General features: G+C 42.1%; 1 protein-coding gene across 1 annotated transcript in view; it reads left to right on the top strand.

The window, feature by feature from the left end:
• The first annotated feature begins 249 nt into the window (after positions 1-249).
• NUP210 (nucleoporin 210) overlaps positions 250-16,586 on the top strand; it is a 117,098-nt gene continuing 100,761 nt past the window's right edge. Inside the window, exons 1-3 of the mRNA XM_065408226.1 lie at positions 250-416; positions 13,875-14,011; positions 15,632-15,763. Coding sequence (XP_065264298.1) covers positions 250-416; positions 13,875-14,011; positions 15,632-15,763 — 436 coding nt within the window. The remainder of the gene's footprint in view (positions 417-13,874; positions 14,012-15,631; positions 15,764-16,586) is intronic.

Genomic DNA, 16,586 nt, shown 5'->3' with positions numbered 1-16,586 from the left:
GTTCGGAGCCTCCTGCAGGCGCCGCGGCCACTCCGGCACCTCTTGATCCTGGTGCAGCTGGCTCACACGCCGCCTGCCAACAAGCGTTTTGCCCAGGGCTGGGCCACTTTGTAGCCGGAGGCCCGGAGACCTTTCCCCGGTTGGGGGTCCCATATCCCGCTTGACCCCACCGCCCCCGGGACGCAGGGAGAGACTGAGCCCCCTCCCTACCTGCAGCCGTCCCCAGTGCCCCGGGCGCGGACAGGGAGAATGGCCCCGCTCGCTGCCCCTTCGCCCTGGGCGCTGCTGCTGCTGCTCCTGTTGCCGCCGCCCTTCTCCGTGGCCTCCAAGCTGAACATCCCCAAAGTGCTGCTGCCCTTCACCCGGAGCACCAGGATCAACTTCACCCTGGAAGCCAGCGAGGGCTGCTACCGCTGGTGAGTGAGCGCGGGGGCAGCCCGCCCGGGCGCTCCTCTGCTCTGGGGCTGGCCGTGGCGCAGGTGTGGCGCGGGCGGTCCCCGCAAGAGCCGGCCCGGAGCAGCACGTGGGGCGGGGAGCCCGGGCTGCAGCCGCACGAGGGGCCTGGCAGCCTGCGGCCTCGTCCCTTTGTCTGCAGCCGCCCGCCTGGCTCTAGCCGGGCACCCCCGGGGGAGGTGAGCGCGCTCTGCCGGGCTCTCCCCAGGGGGCGGCCCGGCTCTGCAGCCATTAACGCGGCTGCCGGCGGCTTCCCGCGGCCCATGAGAGCAGCCGAGCCTGTAAGGCAGCTGCTGGGATCCTGGGCCCGAGAGCGTCGCGCCGCTGCACCTTGCGCTGCAGCACGCCTAGGGCGGGTGAGACCTGGGCCTTGCATGCTGCCGGGGCTGAGAGGAGCGGGCGGGTCCTTGGGGAGGCTGGGCTGGGGCTGAGCGTGGTGTGAAATCTCAGCTCCTTGCACAGCTCTAAGGCTGGGCCCGGAGAGCCGCAGATACCAGCTCTGCCATGCGTGTTTGCACAGGGCCCAGGCCGCGCTGCCCAGGTGCCCCGGTACAGGTGGGAGAAGGGCTGAGAAATCCTGGTGTATTGTAGGCAAGGCCTCGCCGTGCTTACAGTGTGGTAAATGGGTGTAAGGGGTACGGGGTGCAATAAAAATAAGTGGGTGAAATGCAGGGGGGGGGGAGGAAGAACTAAGAAAGGGGGTTGCTTGTATGCACCCTTTGATGGCACCATTGGCATTTTCATATGTAAAAGCTACATCAGGTATGCTGGCAAAGCAACTTGTAGTGATTTTTTTCTGGTGATATGAACGTGTTCAGTAGCTTTTGGCTGTGAATGATACCTATTTTTTTTTTAAAGCATGCATTAATTATATTCATATTTTAACTTGGCACTTTCCCACTTAATAGTGGGAATCCAATATATGAATTGGCTAGCTCATCCAAGGATAGCACATACGCTAGGTATTTTGGCAACACCAGCTATTCTCCCATCCTGTGAACACTGGACACTCACCTGCTTTTGCAGTGTAAAGAAATATGAGAGGGAAAATTCATAAGGCCTGATCCTATGTAGTTTGAAAAACAAATCTCATAATTTTCTACTATCTGCATGAAAAATTCCACACCCGCCCAGCACCAGATCCACAGAGGAAGTTAGGAGTTTAAATAGCTTTGTGGATCTAGATGCTGAATTCTGGGCAAGAAAAAAAGCCAGGAAAGTATTTGCATATCTGGCTGGATGAGAAATTTTTAGGTATAGAGGAATACATACTCACACCCTGCATGTGAGGTGGCTTTGTACCTATCACCAACTCATATGCGGGCATGGTAGTAAGAGGCTAAAGCTTAGATGTCTGTCCAAATACTGAGTCAGATTCACCCCTGGTGTTTCTTCATTGGGGATTATGCCAGAAACAAACCATGAGATGTAACAGCTAACCCCTTTCTCAATCCCTCCGTCAAAAAATGTAAAAATTAGGCAATACCTCACTGTCATGGCTGATTTAGACAATATGCTAAGCGTGTAGCCTCAGGAGAGACTGGATCAAAGAGGAACACTGGGTCAGGTTGTTCTAAAAGGTAAAAGATTCCCCAGTGTGAATAATTGTACTGGCCTCTGGTCAAGATGTCAGAGTAAGGATACAATCAAACACTGCATGGGCGTCCTTCTTGCTGACTCCAAGCCAGTCAAATGTGTAATAGACATTTCTACATTGGGAAGCCTGCTTGTCCACACGAAGCAACACAGAAGTTAGCTGATAGGTTGGACATGTTGAACTCAGTGGGACTGCTTGCTGAGTAAAGGAACGCATACATGCAAGTGCTTGCAGATTCAGAGCCATAGTGTTTCGTAATGATGCTAATATCTTCATGCTAAACAGTGTTTAAGTAACGCATCTCTGATTTGCAGTAGCAGTGAATGTGAGGTGTCCAGCTAAAGAAATGTTGATATTCCAAGTCTGTTCATGATTACATCTGCACTTGAGCCACTTACACGTTTGTAGCATATTTTTGTTGTTAAATTTGTGGTTGAAAACCATTAAAACTCATCCCAGTGGAATATATTTTTCCTTTGTATCAATGAACTTTAGCTGTTACTCTGACTTTTATGTACTTGTATATTTGCCTTGATATTAAATATTTGAGAGGCTGGTCATAAACCTTTAATATGGCTACTTACAAGTTTGAGTCCCACTCCTCCCCTAGCCAGGAAGAACAGTAATCAGAGTTGCATCAAAAGTTTATTTTAATCCTAAACTGCATGTGTAGAAAAGAAAGAGGAAGCAAGTTATTAGGTACAACCGTTTTAAAATGAAAACAATAGTTTGCTGTTTGCTATGGAGCTGTTTAGTGATTGCAAATGTATTCTACAGATATTTTCTTACCATATATTTTTAAAGGTGGCTGGAGTCTGTGCAGAATCATTTTACCAGTCAGTTTGGCTCATAAAAAGAAAAAAAAGTCACAAATTAGGGATGTAAAATATTAAACGGTTAACCGGTAAGCATTAGTTTTACCGTTAACCCACCCTAACCATTAACCCCCAGCCACGCCAGCCGGAGCAGCCCCGGGCTGGCCCGCCCCACCGGAGCAGCCCCAGCCCCTCTCCCTTTAATCATTTAACCAGTTAAACGATATAATTTTAATTGTTTAAATGGTTAACTTTTAAAATGATATTTACATCCCTGTCACAGATACATCACAGTGGTACTGGGTTTGCATAGGCAATATATCTTCATTGTTCCTAGTAAATATGTGACAAATAGTAGCGAACATTCTCTCTCTCTCATATTGATTAGTTTATAGGAAAAAATAATGATCAACTTTCTCTGCACCAGCCATCTATTCAGAATGTCAGTTTCTCTATTCTGCACTATTAAAAGCTTGCAGTGGTAGTTAACATTAATTAAGAGATGTGTGAATCAGATATTGATCACAGTGAAATTGTACCCTTAGGCAGTATGGCCTAGTGTATAGGACACTGGACTGGACTCGGTAAAACCTGGGTTCTGTTCCCAGCTCTGCCACTGACATTCTGGATGACCTTGGGCAAGTCATGTCACTGCTCTGTGCCTCAGTTTCCCCAGCTGGAAAAGGGGGTTAATGATGCTGATCTCATTTTGTATGGCACTTTGAGATCTACTAATGAAAAGCACTGTATAAGAGCTAGGTTTTATTATTATTTGAAGGAGAAAGGCCCAAGATCTGGCATCAATTTAGACTTACTAAGGTATGCCCTCATTTTAAGCCTTCGTGATATAAATCTATCTTAACTTCTCTCTTGCAGAGCAACAGGCAGGATGTGGGTGACAGTCTATGTATATCCATAAAGCCTTTTGGAGGAAGTAGCAGCTCTCTGTGAGGGGCTGAATATAAGTGATGCAGATGATTTAGCAAAACTGAAAATGTTTAGTAAATTGCATTGATTAATCCTTCTTTCCTGTCTCACAACCACCTGCCAAAAAGCCAGTCTTTAACTAGAATGCACTAGGAGGAGACCTAATATGAGGGCAGATTGTTGCACATCTGCTTATTACCAGGTTCTCCTCTGAAGCATCTGGTTCTGCCCATTGTGAGAGACAGAAAACTGGACTGGATGCACCTGGGTTCTGATCCAGTCTGGCAATTCTTATGTTTAACTCCCCCTTTGCTTCCGCCCAAATCTTTCCATAAATATGATGGTTGGAATTGCATATGCAAGAAAAAACAAAGGATCAGAATTACAAGATACAGGCACATGTGTCTGAAGAGAGGATTGAGATTGTGCAATGTGGAACAGTGCTACCAGATGTCAGAGGTAACATAGTATAAATATTTAGAGCATTGCATCATTTTCTTCATTTCTACTCTGCGAAGATACAAAAAGCAGATACGGGTGGCATTTGAATTTCTCCTCTTTCTAGAAGAGAAGAAACTTGCATAGGCTAGGAATGCATTCTAAATTATCAACTAGATTATGAGAAATGGGTCTCTTCTGTGATGGTGAGGGGGTGTGAGAAGTCTTGTCTAGTTACTTTTTTCTTGTGCTTGTAAAGTTCCCTGGGATTTCTCTTTCCACACCTTCAGATCTCCTGCGTCAGGAGGACTTTCCTTCTGACAGATGAGTTCTGGATGGGGATTCCTCCAGAGCTCGTTATTGTTCTAGGAAACGGAACACGGGAGAGAGGACATAATGCATTCTGCTTCCCTCCTCTGCTCATAATGATTGCAAGCTCTACTTCTGTAGCACTTCCTGTCCAGAGAGTGGGGGAACTGATTTAAGTCTCAAGTTCTGGTACTTCTGTGGTAGAATAAATACCATTAGATTAAAGCATCTACCTGTTTCTTTTCTTATTCATCATTCTTTTCCCAACTTCTCCATTCTCCTCTCTGCGTGCTCATCTCCAACGTCTTGTCGTTGGCCTATGACACGGTCAAGAATTCTGCTGCAGATTTTGGGAGATGTTTTTCTTAGTTTCTGAGGAGTCTGCTCCTTTTATCTGTTGGTAAACATTCAATCTGTTGTAAACATCTGCATGGTTTTTTTTCTTGTGTAATTTTACATGTTGTTTGATGATAGAAATTGGAAAAGGTCCAATGATACACTAATAAACTGCAGAAGTTTTACAGTGTACTACGAATGAAGACCTGTTTATAGACTGATTTTTAAAAAAGGGGCCGAGGAGGGAATGAATCCTTTTTAGGATGAACTGTAACCTAGTGGCTCTCAAACTGAGGTCCATGCTAATTATCTGTTTGGAAGTGTGGTCGTACCATGTTGATAACTGTCCTTGCTTCTGGCTGCTAAATTTGATTAAAAGACTATCAAAATATTTTATATCGTTGGTTATGTCACCTGTCTATGTAAACAATTGCTATGGTTTCCCCAGCAATGTAATGTGAATGGAAGGGGAGATGGTTCATGAGAAAATCTCTCAAACATATTTTAGTCCATGCTATGAAAATGTTTGAGAACCCCTGAAATAGGCTACTTCTTTCATGGTTCTCTCTTTGATCCTGGATCTGCTGACAGTTATGCACATGCATAACTTTATTTACATGCACAGTTCCACTGAGTCAAAGTTAAACACACATATCGTTGTTGATAGGATTTGGGCCTTAGTTTGCAAAATGAAAGTTTGTCTTACATATGTCAGGAATTTCAAAGAACTGTTTGTTATAAGTAATAATTTAAGGGATATTTAACATGAGATTGCATATTGAGTAACTGAGGATGGTGGGAGTTCTGACACTTCTGATCAGTTGGCCTCTGCCCCTATATGTCACTTTCTAGCTGGGGGATTACTCTGCTGAAGAGTTACTCTGGTTGAAGTATAGAATTTATAACTTTTACTTTTGTTTACATCTTTGAAGATCTTGGTTGGATAACTGAGTATACCTAACTCTACGTTTTCTAGTTTGACTACATTAATGTAGTTTAATAATTTATCCTACTTTTCTATTCTTTAACGTGAGGTATTTTGATATGTAGAAGTGATTAACCATAATTGCAAAACGAGTAGTCTAGATGTTAATATACACATTTACTGTACTAAGTAAATTCTCCTTTGCACGTAATTATACAGAATTTCAGAACAGGGTCACTATGTACAAAATTATCTTTAATCTTAGCCTGAAAGGATACCTCTGTCAAATGAGATAGATGCCAAACTTTGACCTCTGATACATGGTTTGATAGCTTGTAGCAGCGCTCTTAGAAGACATCACTGTTACATGCAAAATCCTCCTACTAAACAGTTGTGTAACTCTGCTATATGGCTGAACATGATGCTTTCTGTGTGAAAAATTCAAGATAGAACGTTAGATTAAAATCAGTTATTTGAAACATGCTCCCTTGAGGGTATAAATGTTGACCATTCAGTGCAGGAATCCTAAATTGCAGATCTAAGTAGATTTATTGGTTAATTGTTCAAAGTTAAATGTAGTCTTTCATATCAACCCTAAGTAAATTGGTCTTTTGATGATGTCTTATCACAATCAATGGCTCTCTTTTTTGAAGAACACCTTATCAATGCTCCTAGTACAGTATTCCCAAGCATGGGGTGGGATCTGAGTTACTACAGAGAATTATTTCCTGGGTGTCTGGCCTGGTGAGTCTCGCCCACATGCTCAGGGTTTAGCTGATGGCCATATTTGGGGTTGGGAAGGAATTTCCTCCCGGGGCAGATTGGCAGAGGCCCTGGGGTTTTTTTGCCTTCCTCTGTAGCGTGGGGCACGGGTCACTTGCTGGAGGATTCTCTGCACCTTGAAGTCTTTAAACCATGATTTGAGGACTTCAGTGGCTCAGACATAGGATAGGGGTTGAGATTCTGTGCCCTGTGTTGTGCAGGAGGTCGGACTAGACGATCATAATGGTCCCTTCTGACCTTAAAGTCTATGAAATTCAAACCCCAAATATTCATGATTTGGCTTTTTTAAATTGTGGGTTCTTTTTATTTGCCATCTGTTTTTTAAGCATTTGGGTTAATCTTTTCAAGCTTTTCTCTGAAACTAGAAATGCTAGAAACTTACCATTGATATGCATTTTTTTAAGACGAAAGCTCAGATTCTCACGTAATTAAATGACTCCTAGAGCTGGGGGTTTCAAGAAAAGCACAAAATATTAGGAGTCCCATAAGAAAATTGTGAGAGATGACAAAACTACAAGCGTAGCTTTAAATATACTTCTGACTTTTCAGGATTCCAGTGCTTTCTTGAGGTGTAACTTTTGCTGTAGCAGCAAAGAATAATTTTTGTAAATTAAGTTTTGATCTAGATTTGTGATGGTCTAGGTATAAACATCATATACAATATTGGTAACTTTTTGCAAAACACAGTACCTACAGAGAAATGAAGACAAAACTTAATTTAAAAAATGTTCCAAATTTATGGTTACTTCCTAATCATACCAGGGGGAAGGGAAGCATTCAGAAGCAGTGATTTTAAAATAGCAGTGCTCGCTGGCTGAACTCTGCACCACACAATTGCAAAACCTCCTTACATTGTAAATTATTGTGTGGAATTTATATTTAAGTCCACATGTGTCATATAAATATGCTTACATTCTTGGAACACACTCAGTTCCACATCTGTTTTGTAGAAATGGCATGCATCACAACAAGGACCTCTACAAAGTTGACTGGTAATGAAGTATTGCTGTCTTAAGACTTAAGACAGACGACAGGTCTGATCCAGTGCCCATCAGGGTAATCTGTTGACCATCCACAGGCATGGCCCCCTGCAGCTCCCAGTGGCCGCGGTTCGCCATTCCCGGCCAATGGGAGCTGCGGGGGGCTGTGCCTGCGGACGTCAATGTAAACAAAACGTCTCGCGGCCGGCCTGCGGATTACCCTGATGGGCCGTGTGCCAAAGGTTGCCGACCCCTGGTTTATTGCTTCCCCATATAAGGTGTGTATACCCTTTTAAAGGTGTAGCGAGGATGTAACTCATTCACCACCTTACATGGGCCTGGTTGTACCCTGTGAGAAGAATGGATGGTGGTCTATGGCAGTAAAATGTCCAGTGAGTCTTTATTATAGGATTGCTGTAGGGAACATACATTTACTAATGTGTCTAGAGCAATAAAATCCTGGTTCAGTGCCGATGTTGCAGTAATTACCCTGCAAAGTTTGTTTTCTTGTTCCTTATTGCAGGGTGTTCCAGGTTTTGGTGTTATACATTTATCTCACTGTTTGTACTGAGACCCCACAGCACATATGCAGAGGTTTAAAATAATATATTCAAAAAAAAGCATTAAACACAAAAACAGTCCAGTCAGAACAGCCAAGGATTACTATTTGGTTTTGTATTTTAGAGGTCTGCCAATCTCACCCCTCATCCTCTTTCTCTCTTCCATCCCAGAAGGTTGTGCCTGGAACAGCCCTACCTTTGTTCTCCATTGGGGAACCTTGCAAGGGCCACTGATTGCATTGGGGAACCTTGCAAGGGCCACTGATTGTCCTTCTCCTTGCTTTGTTGATCAGGACACTCTGGTTCCTTTTATCTTTCCTTCCTTGTTCCTCCCCCACTGCCCCTTCAATCACTATGCCCACCTTCCTTGCAAGACCTTTGCAGGGTGAAAGCTATAAATTCTCCTCTGGATTGGAGAGGAAGGAGGGGTTAATTTTTCCCACCTCTTGGCAAATCTGTTTACTAGAAGTGAAGGTTTGAATGTGAAGGAGCCTTCTTCTGAATCAGTGAATTTTTTAGGGGAGAATGGGGAAAGGGAATCACCACAATGGCTGGTATTGCACTAAGCTGAACAGCCATATAATGTTCTTAGACTTGGGTGCTCCCAAGTTACAGTGGCACGAGTTCTCTCCAGGCATGCAGCCATACCTTGACTCTCCTTTTGATGATTTATACAGTCAAACCTTAATCTGTTTTGATTACATTCAAATATTTGGATTATCTAGTGATTAAAAAATATATATATTAACTAGACCAGATGGCTAACGTGCCTGTAGCCTTTCTGTCTGTACTTGCTTTAGCTTGTTGCATGAACTTTTCAGCAGTTATAATAAAATACTTTTTGGCCACCTGTCCATGGCAGTTACTTTTGTTATCTTTCCCTTTTTTTTAAATTCCAGCCAGTATTTACAGTTTGGTTGGATCAAAAACTGTTTCTTTGTGGAGAATTAACAAATTTCCTTTACCATGAATAGGTTGCTATCCATAACCGCTTGGGAATGGGCTATTCTATTTTAGAATTTGTAAAGTTGCCTGGGAAATCTATGAGAACAGCAGCTGCAGCAGAGAAATGCCACTTTTTCAGAACAGCAATGTGATGGCTATTGTAGAGCTTTTCTGAACACCAGGAAAGGTTCAATAGTATCTAGACAAAGTTAGGCTAATAACAGCACGGGGAAAAAGGTTTGTGAAGAATCGCTGGGTGTCTGGCTGTGCAAGAACCTGGCTATTCATGTGTTTAACAAACCTAACATGCCTGTACTCTGCCTCCATTGAATATAGATTTAATGACAAACTGGGATTCTGTTCTAATGACAACCGTCCCATACACTTTATTTATACATTTATGTAATAGCTACATACACAAACCTCAAAACCATAATCATTCATTTCAGTTTTACGTCAAGACAAGAGGAGGAAGGGTCCAAAATACCAGTTCAGTGAACTTATAAGGAAGCAATATATCAAATAATTGCCTGCATTTAGGAGGTGCATTATGTTAATTTTGCTAATCACAATCCCAAATGTCTAGGAGGATGATTTTAATTCAACAGCTAAAATTCTGGAACAAAACCCATTATGCTTTGGGGAATGTACATCTTGTTTGGTTATATTCTACCTAATAAAGATAGAGGCAGAACAATCCACCAAATTAAATCATATTTTAGTTAGAGCAATGTACTGTAATACTCAGTGAAGACCAAATCATGTGGGACTTACTGAGATTAAAACCCCATGGTAGGTTTTGCCTAAGAAAAAAATGAATGATAAAGATCTTTTGGATTTAACAATGTGATAGATTTGATTTCAATTAGCATTCTAGGTTTGATGTTCAAAAGCAGTCACCGGTGGCTTAACTCCGTTCCCATTGCTGTCCATAGGTGGGCCAACCCACAGCCCTTCTGAAAACCCCACTCTGAGCAAAAGCTTCACACTTGGCTACTCTCACTGTGTCAGTCTATTGCATTTGCCTGTAAAACGTATGACGGGATGGAAATATGTTTGATACTCTTTTTCTCAGTCCAGTGAGAACTGGCCTAAGAGAGGATAGAGTAGAGTAAAAAGGGGAGGGAATCACCCTCCCCTGTACATTTAAATACTCATGCAAATAGAGAAATTCTGTTCCATCGTGAGGAGGACAAGGCTGTGGTTCATCTTGAACATCTTACGATTCCCTGGGAATCTATTTGGAACCATAATTTGCTGATACAGATAAAATTGCTTCTGTGTTATTTTGGCTGCTGTGTAGTCAGTTTGGTATATAAACAGTAAATTGCGTCCTGAGAATCACTGTGAATATAGCACCAAACATATTGTTCAGTCAAGTCTCATCAAACTGTTGAAAGGCTTTACATGCCAGTTAATGGTACTGTTTCCATCTGGCTACATGTCTATAAATGTTTCTAAGTCAAGTCCTGAAACATTAGATGAGCTGATAATTATTTATCTTCAGAGAGACTTATTTTTTTGCTAATTAGGTATTCTGTGGTACTTAAACTGTGCAGTCTGAACTTATCTATAAATTGACGCAAGCGTATTCACCAAATTAATGCTAAAATTATGGGGAAAGAAGTATGTTTGCCAACACTTTAAAATGGATTATTAACAGCATTAAATATGGTTAGCTATATTTACCCATCATACCCACTTATTTTGCTCCTCTACCATGGCAGAGAGTTGTATATTATTCCTGTAATTTTGCAGTATTTGTATAGGGACAAATTTAGGGCCCAGTCCTGTCCCATTGACACTGATACGAGTTTTGCTACTGACAGCAATGGGGACAAGATTGGGTTTTAAAGCCTAAAACTTAAAAAGTTGAACATAATGGGGTAGAAAGTACTGAAGTCAATGGGAGTGCTGTGCAGTCACCTGAAAGTAGAATTTGGCCCAAACTGTAGGAGTAAAACAAATGTTGGGACATAAATTACATATTTCTTTTGTTTTGCCCTCCCTCTTTGCTATTCTGCTGCTTCCCACCAGCACCACCCAAGCATTGTTTTTACTGCTAGACGCTATTAGCGGTTTTAGTATGTAATTCAAGAAGTCCTACCAGGTACATGTTGGTAGAATCTAATGCTGAAACATTAGTAACTCTTCTAGTATCTAATTACTTGCATGCTGTCCCAGGAATTAAAAACGCGGCAGTAGTTAGGCTGTAGAATAAATTGTGGAGGTATGTGTTGCTTTCTGAAATAGTGAATTGTTTACTGTCTATATCACAAGACTAAAATTAGCTCTGTGGAGGGAAGAGCATAAGAGTACAAGACACTACTGTAACAACATTTATTCAGTTAATGTCTTATTCATCCAACCTATAATTATTACACCCTATTTATGGGCAAGTATAGATGGGATTCTTATTAGTGAATACTAATGTATAATAAAAACATTTTCTCTATTAGGATTTGACTTTCACAGTTTTAAGTACATAAGCTTAATTGTTTTATTTTTATTTTCAGACTTAGACAATTTATCAGTTCTTAAACTGCCCATAAATAATAGCTGATAGCTGTTCATTTGTTGTGGTTTGGTGTGTGTGTGTGTGTGTGTGGTTTGTTTTTTGAGTAGGCCAAATCCTGGTACTTGTTTCAGAAATATCAGTGACAGTTGCACCCCATTCTTTAAACCTAGTCCTTATTTGGGCAAAACATCTGTTGGAGTCATATTCATTAATACATTGACTTCAGTGGTGGTCATTTTGCCTAAGGACAGCAGGGTTTGGCCAACAGATATGCAAAACCCTGTAAATCCCCACAAATCTGTATTTTCATGTGCAATTCATATAATTGCAAACCAAGTACTTGTGTACTTCACAGATCCAGTACTTTACTCATACCTTTAGATTGTAAGCTGCTTAAAGCCTTTTTGTCATGTGTTTGTTCAGTGCCTGCTATGGTGGAAATCTGGTCCACACCTAAGGTTCTGAGGTGCAACTCAATACAAACTGTGCACAATGGTTACATGTCCATTTCTACAGTTACACATGTTGTGTAGTGTTGAAAATGTATTTATAAACCTTATTGGTCCTGAAACTGATCTGTTGTTACATATTTCGTTTGAGGAGCCCAACTGTGAGAATTGCAGAGTCTCTTGAACTTCCCATTGACCCTGCTTGGAGTTAATGGTGTTCAGTACATTGTAAGGCTGGGTTCAATATTAAGATGGTGATTTTTGTTGTTTAATGTTGCAATGGGATGAATAATCATTTATTCTAATTAATATAACAAAGGTGGTTCTTTGTTCTCCTTGACTGGGTAGCTAACCGAAAGAAAACTGCAAGTACTGCAAAATGCAGTATGGTGGTAATGTGTTTATAATGGGTGTTAATTAATCACAAAGAAAGGGGCTGTTTTCTTGATTTGATTAATATCAAATGTATGTAAGCCTCAGCTTTGGAGAGAGTTGATGAAAATCAAAATATTTCTGTTTCAGGTGATTTCCCATAGATCATTGCTTTGTGAAACTTTTCTAAAAATTGCCATTATTTAGAAATAATTCCAAAAATAAGGTCAGTTCTTCAGCTGGTATAAATCAGTGTAGCTTTGCTGTTTCCACCAGCTGTGGATCTCTCCCATAGTTTTGATTATTATTTTTTATTTTTTAAGAAAACCCAATAGCCAATCAACTGTGCTTTCATCATCACCATGAAGTAGCCTTAGAGAAATCCAGAATGGTTCTAAGTTGTGACTCCACCCCCCACCCTGCTTCCATTCAGGCCCTTGCAACATTAAAAAAATTAAAAATTTGGGCCCCAGTCCTGCATTGAATTCCATGTGGACCCAGGGGCATGCTCATGCAGAACTCTCTACAGGATTGGGGTCTTGCTTTTTAAAGAAACACAGTTTTGAGCAAAAATGGAATTGGTCAAATAATTTATAATGGTTCAAACTGCTGTGTAGATTTAAATAGCACCAAATAGTATTACTCAAGCTTCTAAATCTAAACTGTATTGCATACATTAACTAGACATAATATCACATTTGAATTTCTTAATTAGAAAAATGTTACTCATCACTTTTACTATTAATGGGCTCTGCCATAGCAAATCTATGGATAATTGTAACATTTTGTAATTGGAAAAAACCTGTCGTCGTCATCCATACCTTTGCCATGGAAGATGCCAATTATGATTGCAAGTGATGAATAGCATGTATCTTATGACTGGTTTCAGAGTGGTAGCCGTGTTAGTCTGTATCAGCAAAAAGAAAGAGGAGTACTTGTGGCACCTTAGAGACTAACAAATGTATTTGGGCATAAGCTTTTGTGGGCTAAAACCCACTTCATCACATCACTGTAATTGATAGACTTAATCTTAGGTTGCACTTCATGTTCGCATTTTATCTTACTGTCTCTGCTTCTAAGTTATTAAAGCACAAGATGAAGAATTTTTTGGCTTAGTAAATGCATAGGATTATTTTTTATTTTTAGCAAAACGACTAGCATAAAATGGCGTTCTTGTGCTGCAGTAAGGGGTATATGTGTTAATCGATAGAAGCAATAGGCTTAGGACCTATTTTTTCCCAGAATTGCTGACCAACCTCAAGTCTGGTTGAAATCTCTGGTAGATGTGGGCACTCAGCACGTGCAAAAGTCAGTCCCATAGCTTGTAATATGAAGACAGAGATTTTACATATGGTAATAGTGGTGGTGGTTTAGATAAAAAGGGTGCTGTTGCTTTTAAATAAGAGTCTGTGCATTTTCCATGATAGCTGGCTAACATCGTAGTAACTTTCAGTGATATTCTTGTAGGTCTTCCACAAGGCCAGAAGTTGCCAGCATAGAACCTGCAGATCAAGATGAACGCCAATGTTCACAAAAGGCTGTTGTCCAGGCACGTTCTTCACAGCCAACACGTCTGACAAGTATCATTTTTGCTGAAGATATATGTAAGTTTTCAACTTTTTTTAAAGTCACATTTTATTGTGTGGGTTAAAAAAATTGTACAATACTGCAGGTTTATGAGCCCTATGACATCTTTAAGGGATACACACGGTATATGTAACAAACATCCATTCATATGTGCACTTTATTTATAAGCTTATAGATAGAAAAGACCACATGAATCCTGTTCTGCAGAGGTCTCAAGTCAATGTGGGTAAGGCATCTGAAACCTTCAGGGGTGGGTGGTAGGTGTATCTGAAACTCTCACAAATCTGGGGATTCCTAAAAGTGAGTGTTTCAATTTGAATTTTACATAATTCAGTTTCAGATATTTGGGATTTGGAAAATTGGAGTTTACTTCCATGCCTTACATCAATGCAGGGTAATGTCTGCTTTTAGAAAGAAAGATATGCAAAGTAGATGAGTTAATAGACATTTATTTGTAACATAATCATAGTATAATAAATTCATTACGTTATATTGCACTTTTCATCCCAAAGGAATGTAGGGTGTTTTATGAATGATACGTGTAGGGGGCTTTTACCCACTTCTGTCACTGAATTGTGTCCAGGGAACTGCTATTCTGAACCAGCAACACTATACAAAAATTTTCTGGCGGGGAAATAAAGCAAATTTCTTCACTTACAATATGGTGGGCATTGTAAATCCTATACCGGGGTGGGCAAACTACAGCCCGCGGGCCACATCCGGCCCGCGGGACCGTCCTGCCCGAGCTCCTGGCCCGGGAGGCTAGGCTCCGGCCCCTCCCCTGTTGTCCCCCCTCCCCCGCAGCCTCAGTTTGCTCGCTCCGCCGCGGGTGCAATGCTCTGGGCGGCAGGGCTGTGAGCTCCTGGGGCAGCGCAGCTGCAGAGCCCGGCCTGACCCTGTCTCTGTGCTGTGTGGTGGCGGCGTGGCCCGGCTCCAGCCGGATCGCGCAGCTCTAGCGCCGCCGGCCACCGGTGCTCCAGGCAGCACGGTAAGGGGGCAGGGAGCAGGGGCGGTTGGATAGAGGGCAGTGGAATTCGGGGTGCTGGTCAGGGGTCGGGGGTGTGGATAGGGGTCGGGCTGGTCGGGGAGGAGAACGGGGGGTTGAATGGGGGCAGGGGTCCCGGGGTGGGGCAGTCAGGAAGGAGGTGGGGTTGGATGGGGCTGCAGGAGTCCGGGAGCAGTCAGGAGACAGGGAGCGGGTGTGTGTGGATGGGGCAGGGGTCCCAGAGGCGCCGTCAGGGAACGGGGGCGTTGGATGGGACAGGAGTCCCACGGGGGCAGATAGGAGGTGGGGGCCGGCTCACGACCCCCTCCCCTAATCAGCCCTCCATACAATTTATGAAACCCAATGTGGCCCTCTAGGACAGCGGCGGGCAAACTTTTTGGCCTGCTGCTGTCCTATACAAACACTTTTATTTTGAGCTTAAAAGGGAGGAGCTACTCTTGTCTTCAGGACCTAGTTTGTTTTTCAATAGCATTCAGGACCTGGATTCCATCCCCTGAATGGTAAAGCTTTGTTCTGCCCCTAGTTTAGATCTGCCAGCTGGTTAAGATGTACTTCATCTTATTTGCTTAATAATTTTGGTGATGATCGTGCTCAGTGCTACTGACTTAATGTTTTCTATTGTGTCTTTAAGTGACTGGTCAAGTGCTTCGTTGTGATGCTATAGTTGACATAATTCATGGCATCCAAATTGTGTCCACAACAAGAGAACTTTACCTTGAAGATTCACCGCTGAAGCTGAAAATTCAGGCTTTGGATTCTGAAGGTCAGAGGCTTACTATTAAGATGTGAAAGTTTTAGTGAAGTCGTGTGTGTGTGTGCGCATGTGCGTGTGTGTGTGTGTGTGTGTGTGTGCGCGCGCCAAGAAATCCCAAACATCCAAATGGGCCAATTAGACACTGTTTCATATCTGACAATTACTGTTTAATTTTTTCTGGGTTCCTCAGGAATCAACTTTAGTATTAATGGCATTGTCAAATATCAGAATCCCAAATACACATATTTACATGTAAAAGCTCTAACTTCAGGGAAAGGGGGCGAAAGAAACAAAAAGCAGGAGGTAATAACATTTGCACAGCTAAAATGTCACATCAATATTTGGCTGGTCTGGTCAGGGCTGCAAGGAAGATTGAAGCAGTAGTGATACAAGTCTGTGAACTATAGGGTTTTGCTAAGGTGAGGCAAGGAGGATGCATTTTTAAGGCAAACCTGTAAAAAGACATTTTATTTAAGGTCAAACAAGTTTAATATGTCTTTTGTTCACACTTCTGTCCCTGTTCCAGGCACCAACTGCTGGGCTTCATATCCCTCAAACTAATATAATCTAGATTTTTTATAGTTGTTTCCATCATCATAGTGTCTGACCCACTGGAGTCAGGAGTCTTTTCAGTGACTTCAGTGGAAGATAGATTGGGTCCATCGTATCTAAGAGGAAGAGGAAACCTCTGCTTGCCATAGCATATGTAGTAATCTGAGTGCCTTCAGGAACTTCAGACCTTGCTTCAGCAGCTAAATTCTACACACAAAACAAAAGGTTTTAAAAAGTGAATTAAGGCGGCCAGACGATTTAAACAGCAGTAGAAGCTTGA

The sequence above is a fragment of the Emys orbicularis genome, chromosome 7 (genome assembly GCF_028017835.1).
Source record: "Emys orbicularis isolate rEmyOrb1 chromosome 7, rEmyOrb1.hap1, whole genome shotgun sequence".
NCBI classification, from domain to species: domain Eukaryota; kingdom Metazoa; phylum Chordata; order Testudines; family Emydidae; genus Emys; species Emys orbicularis.
This window is presented reverse-complemented; position numbering and strand designations above follow the sequence as displayed.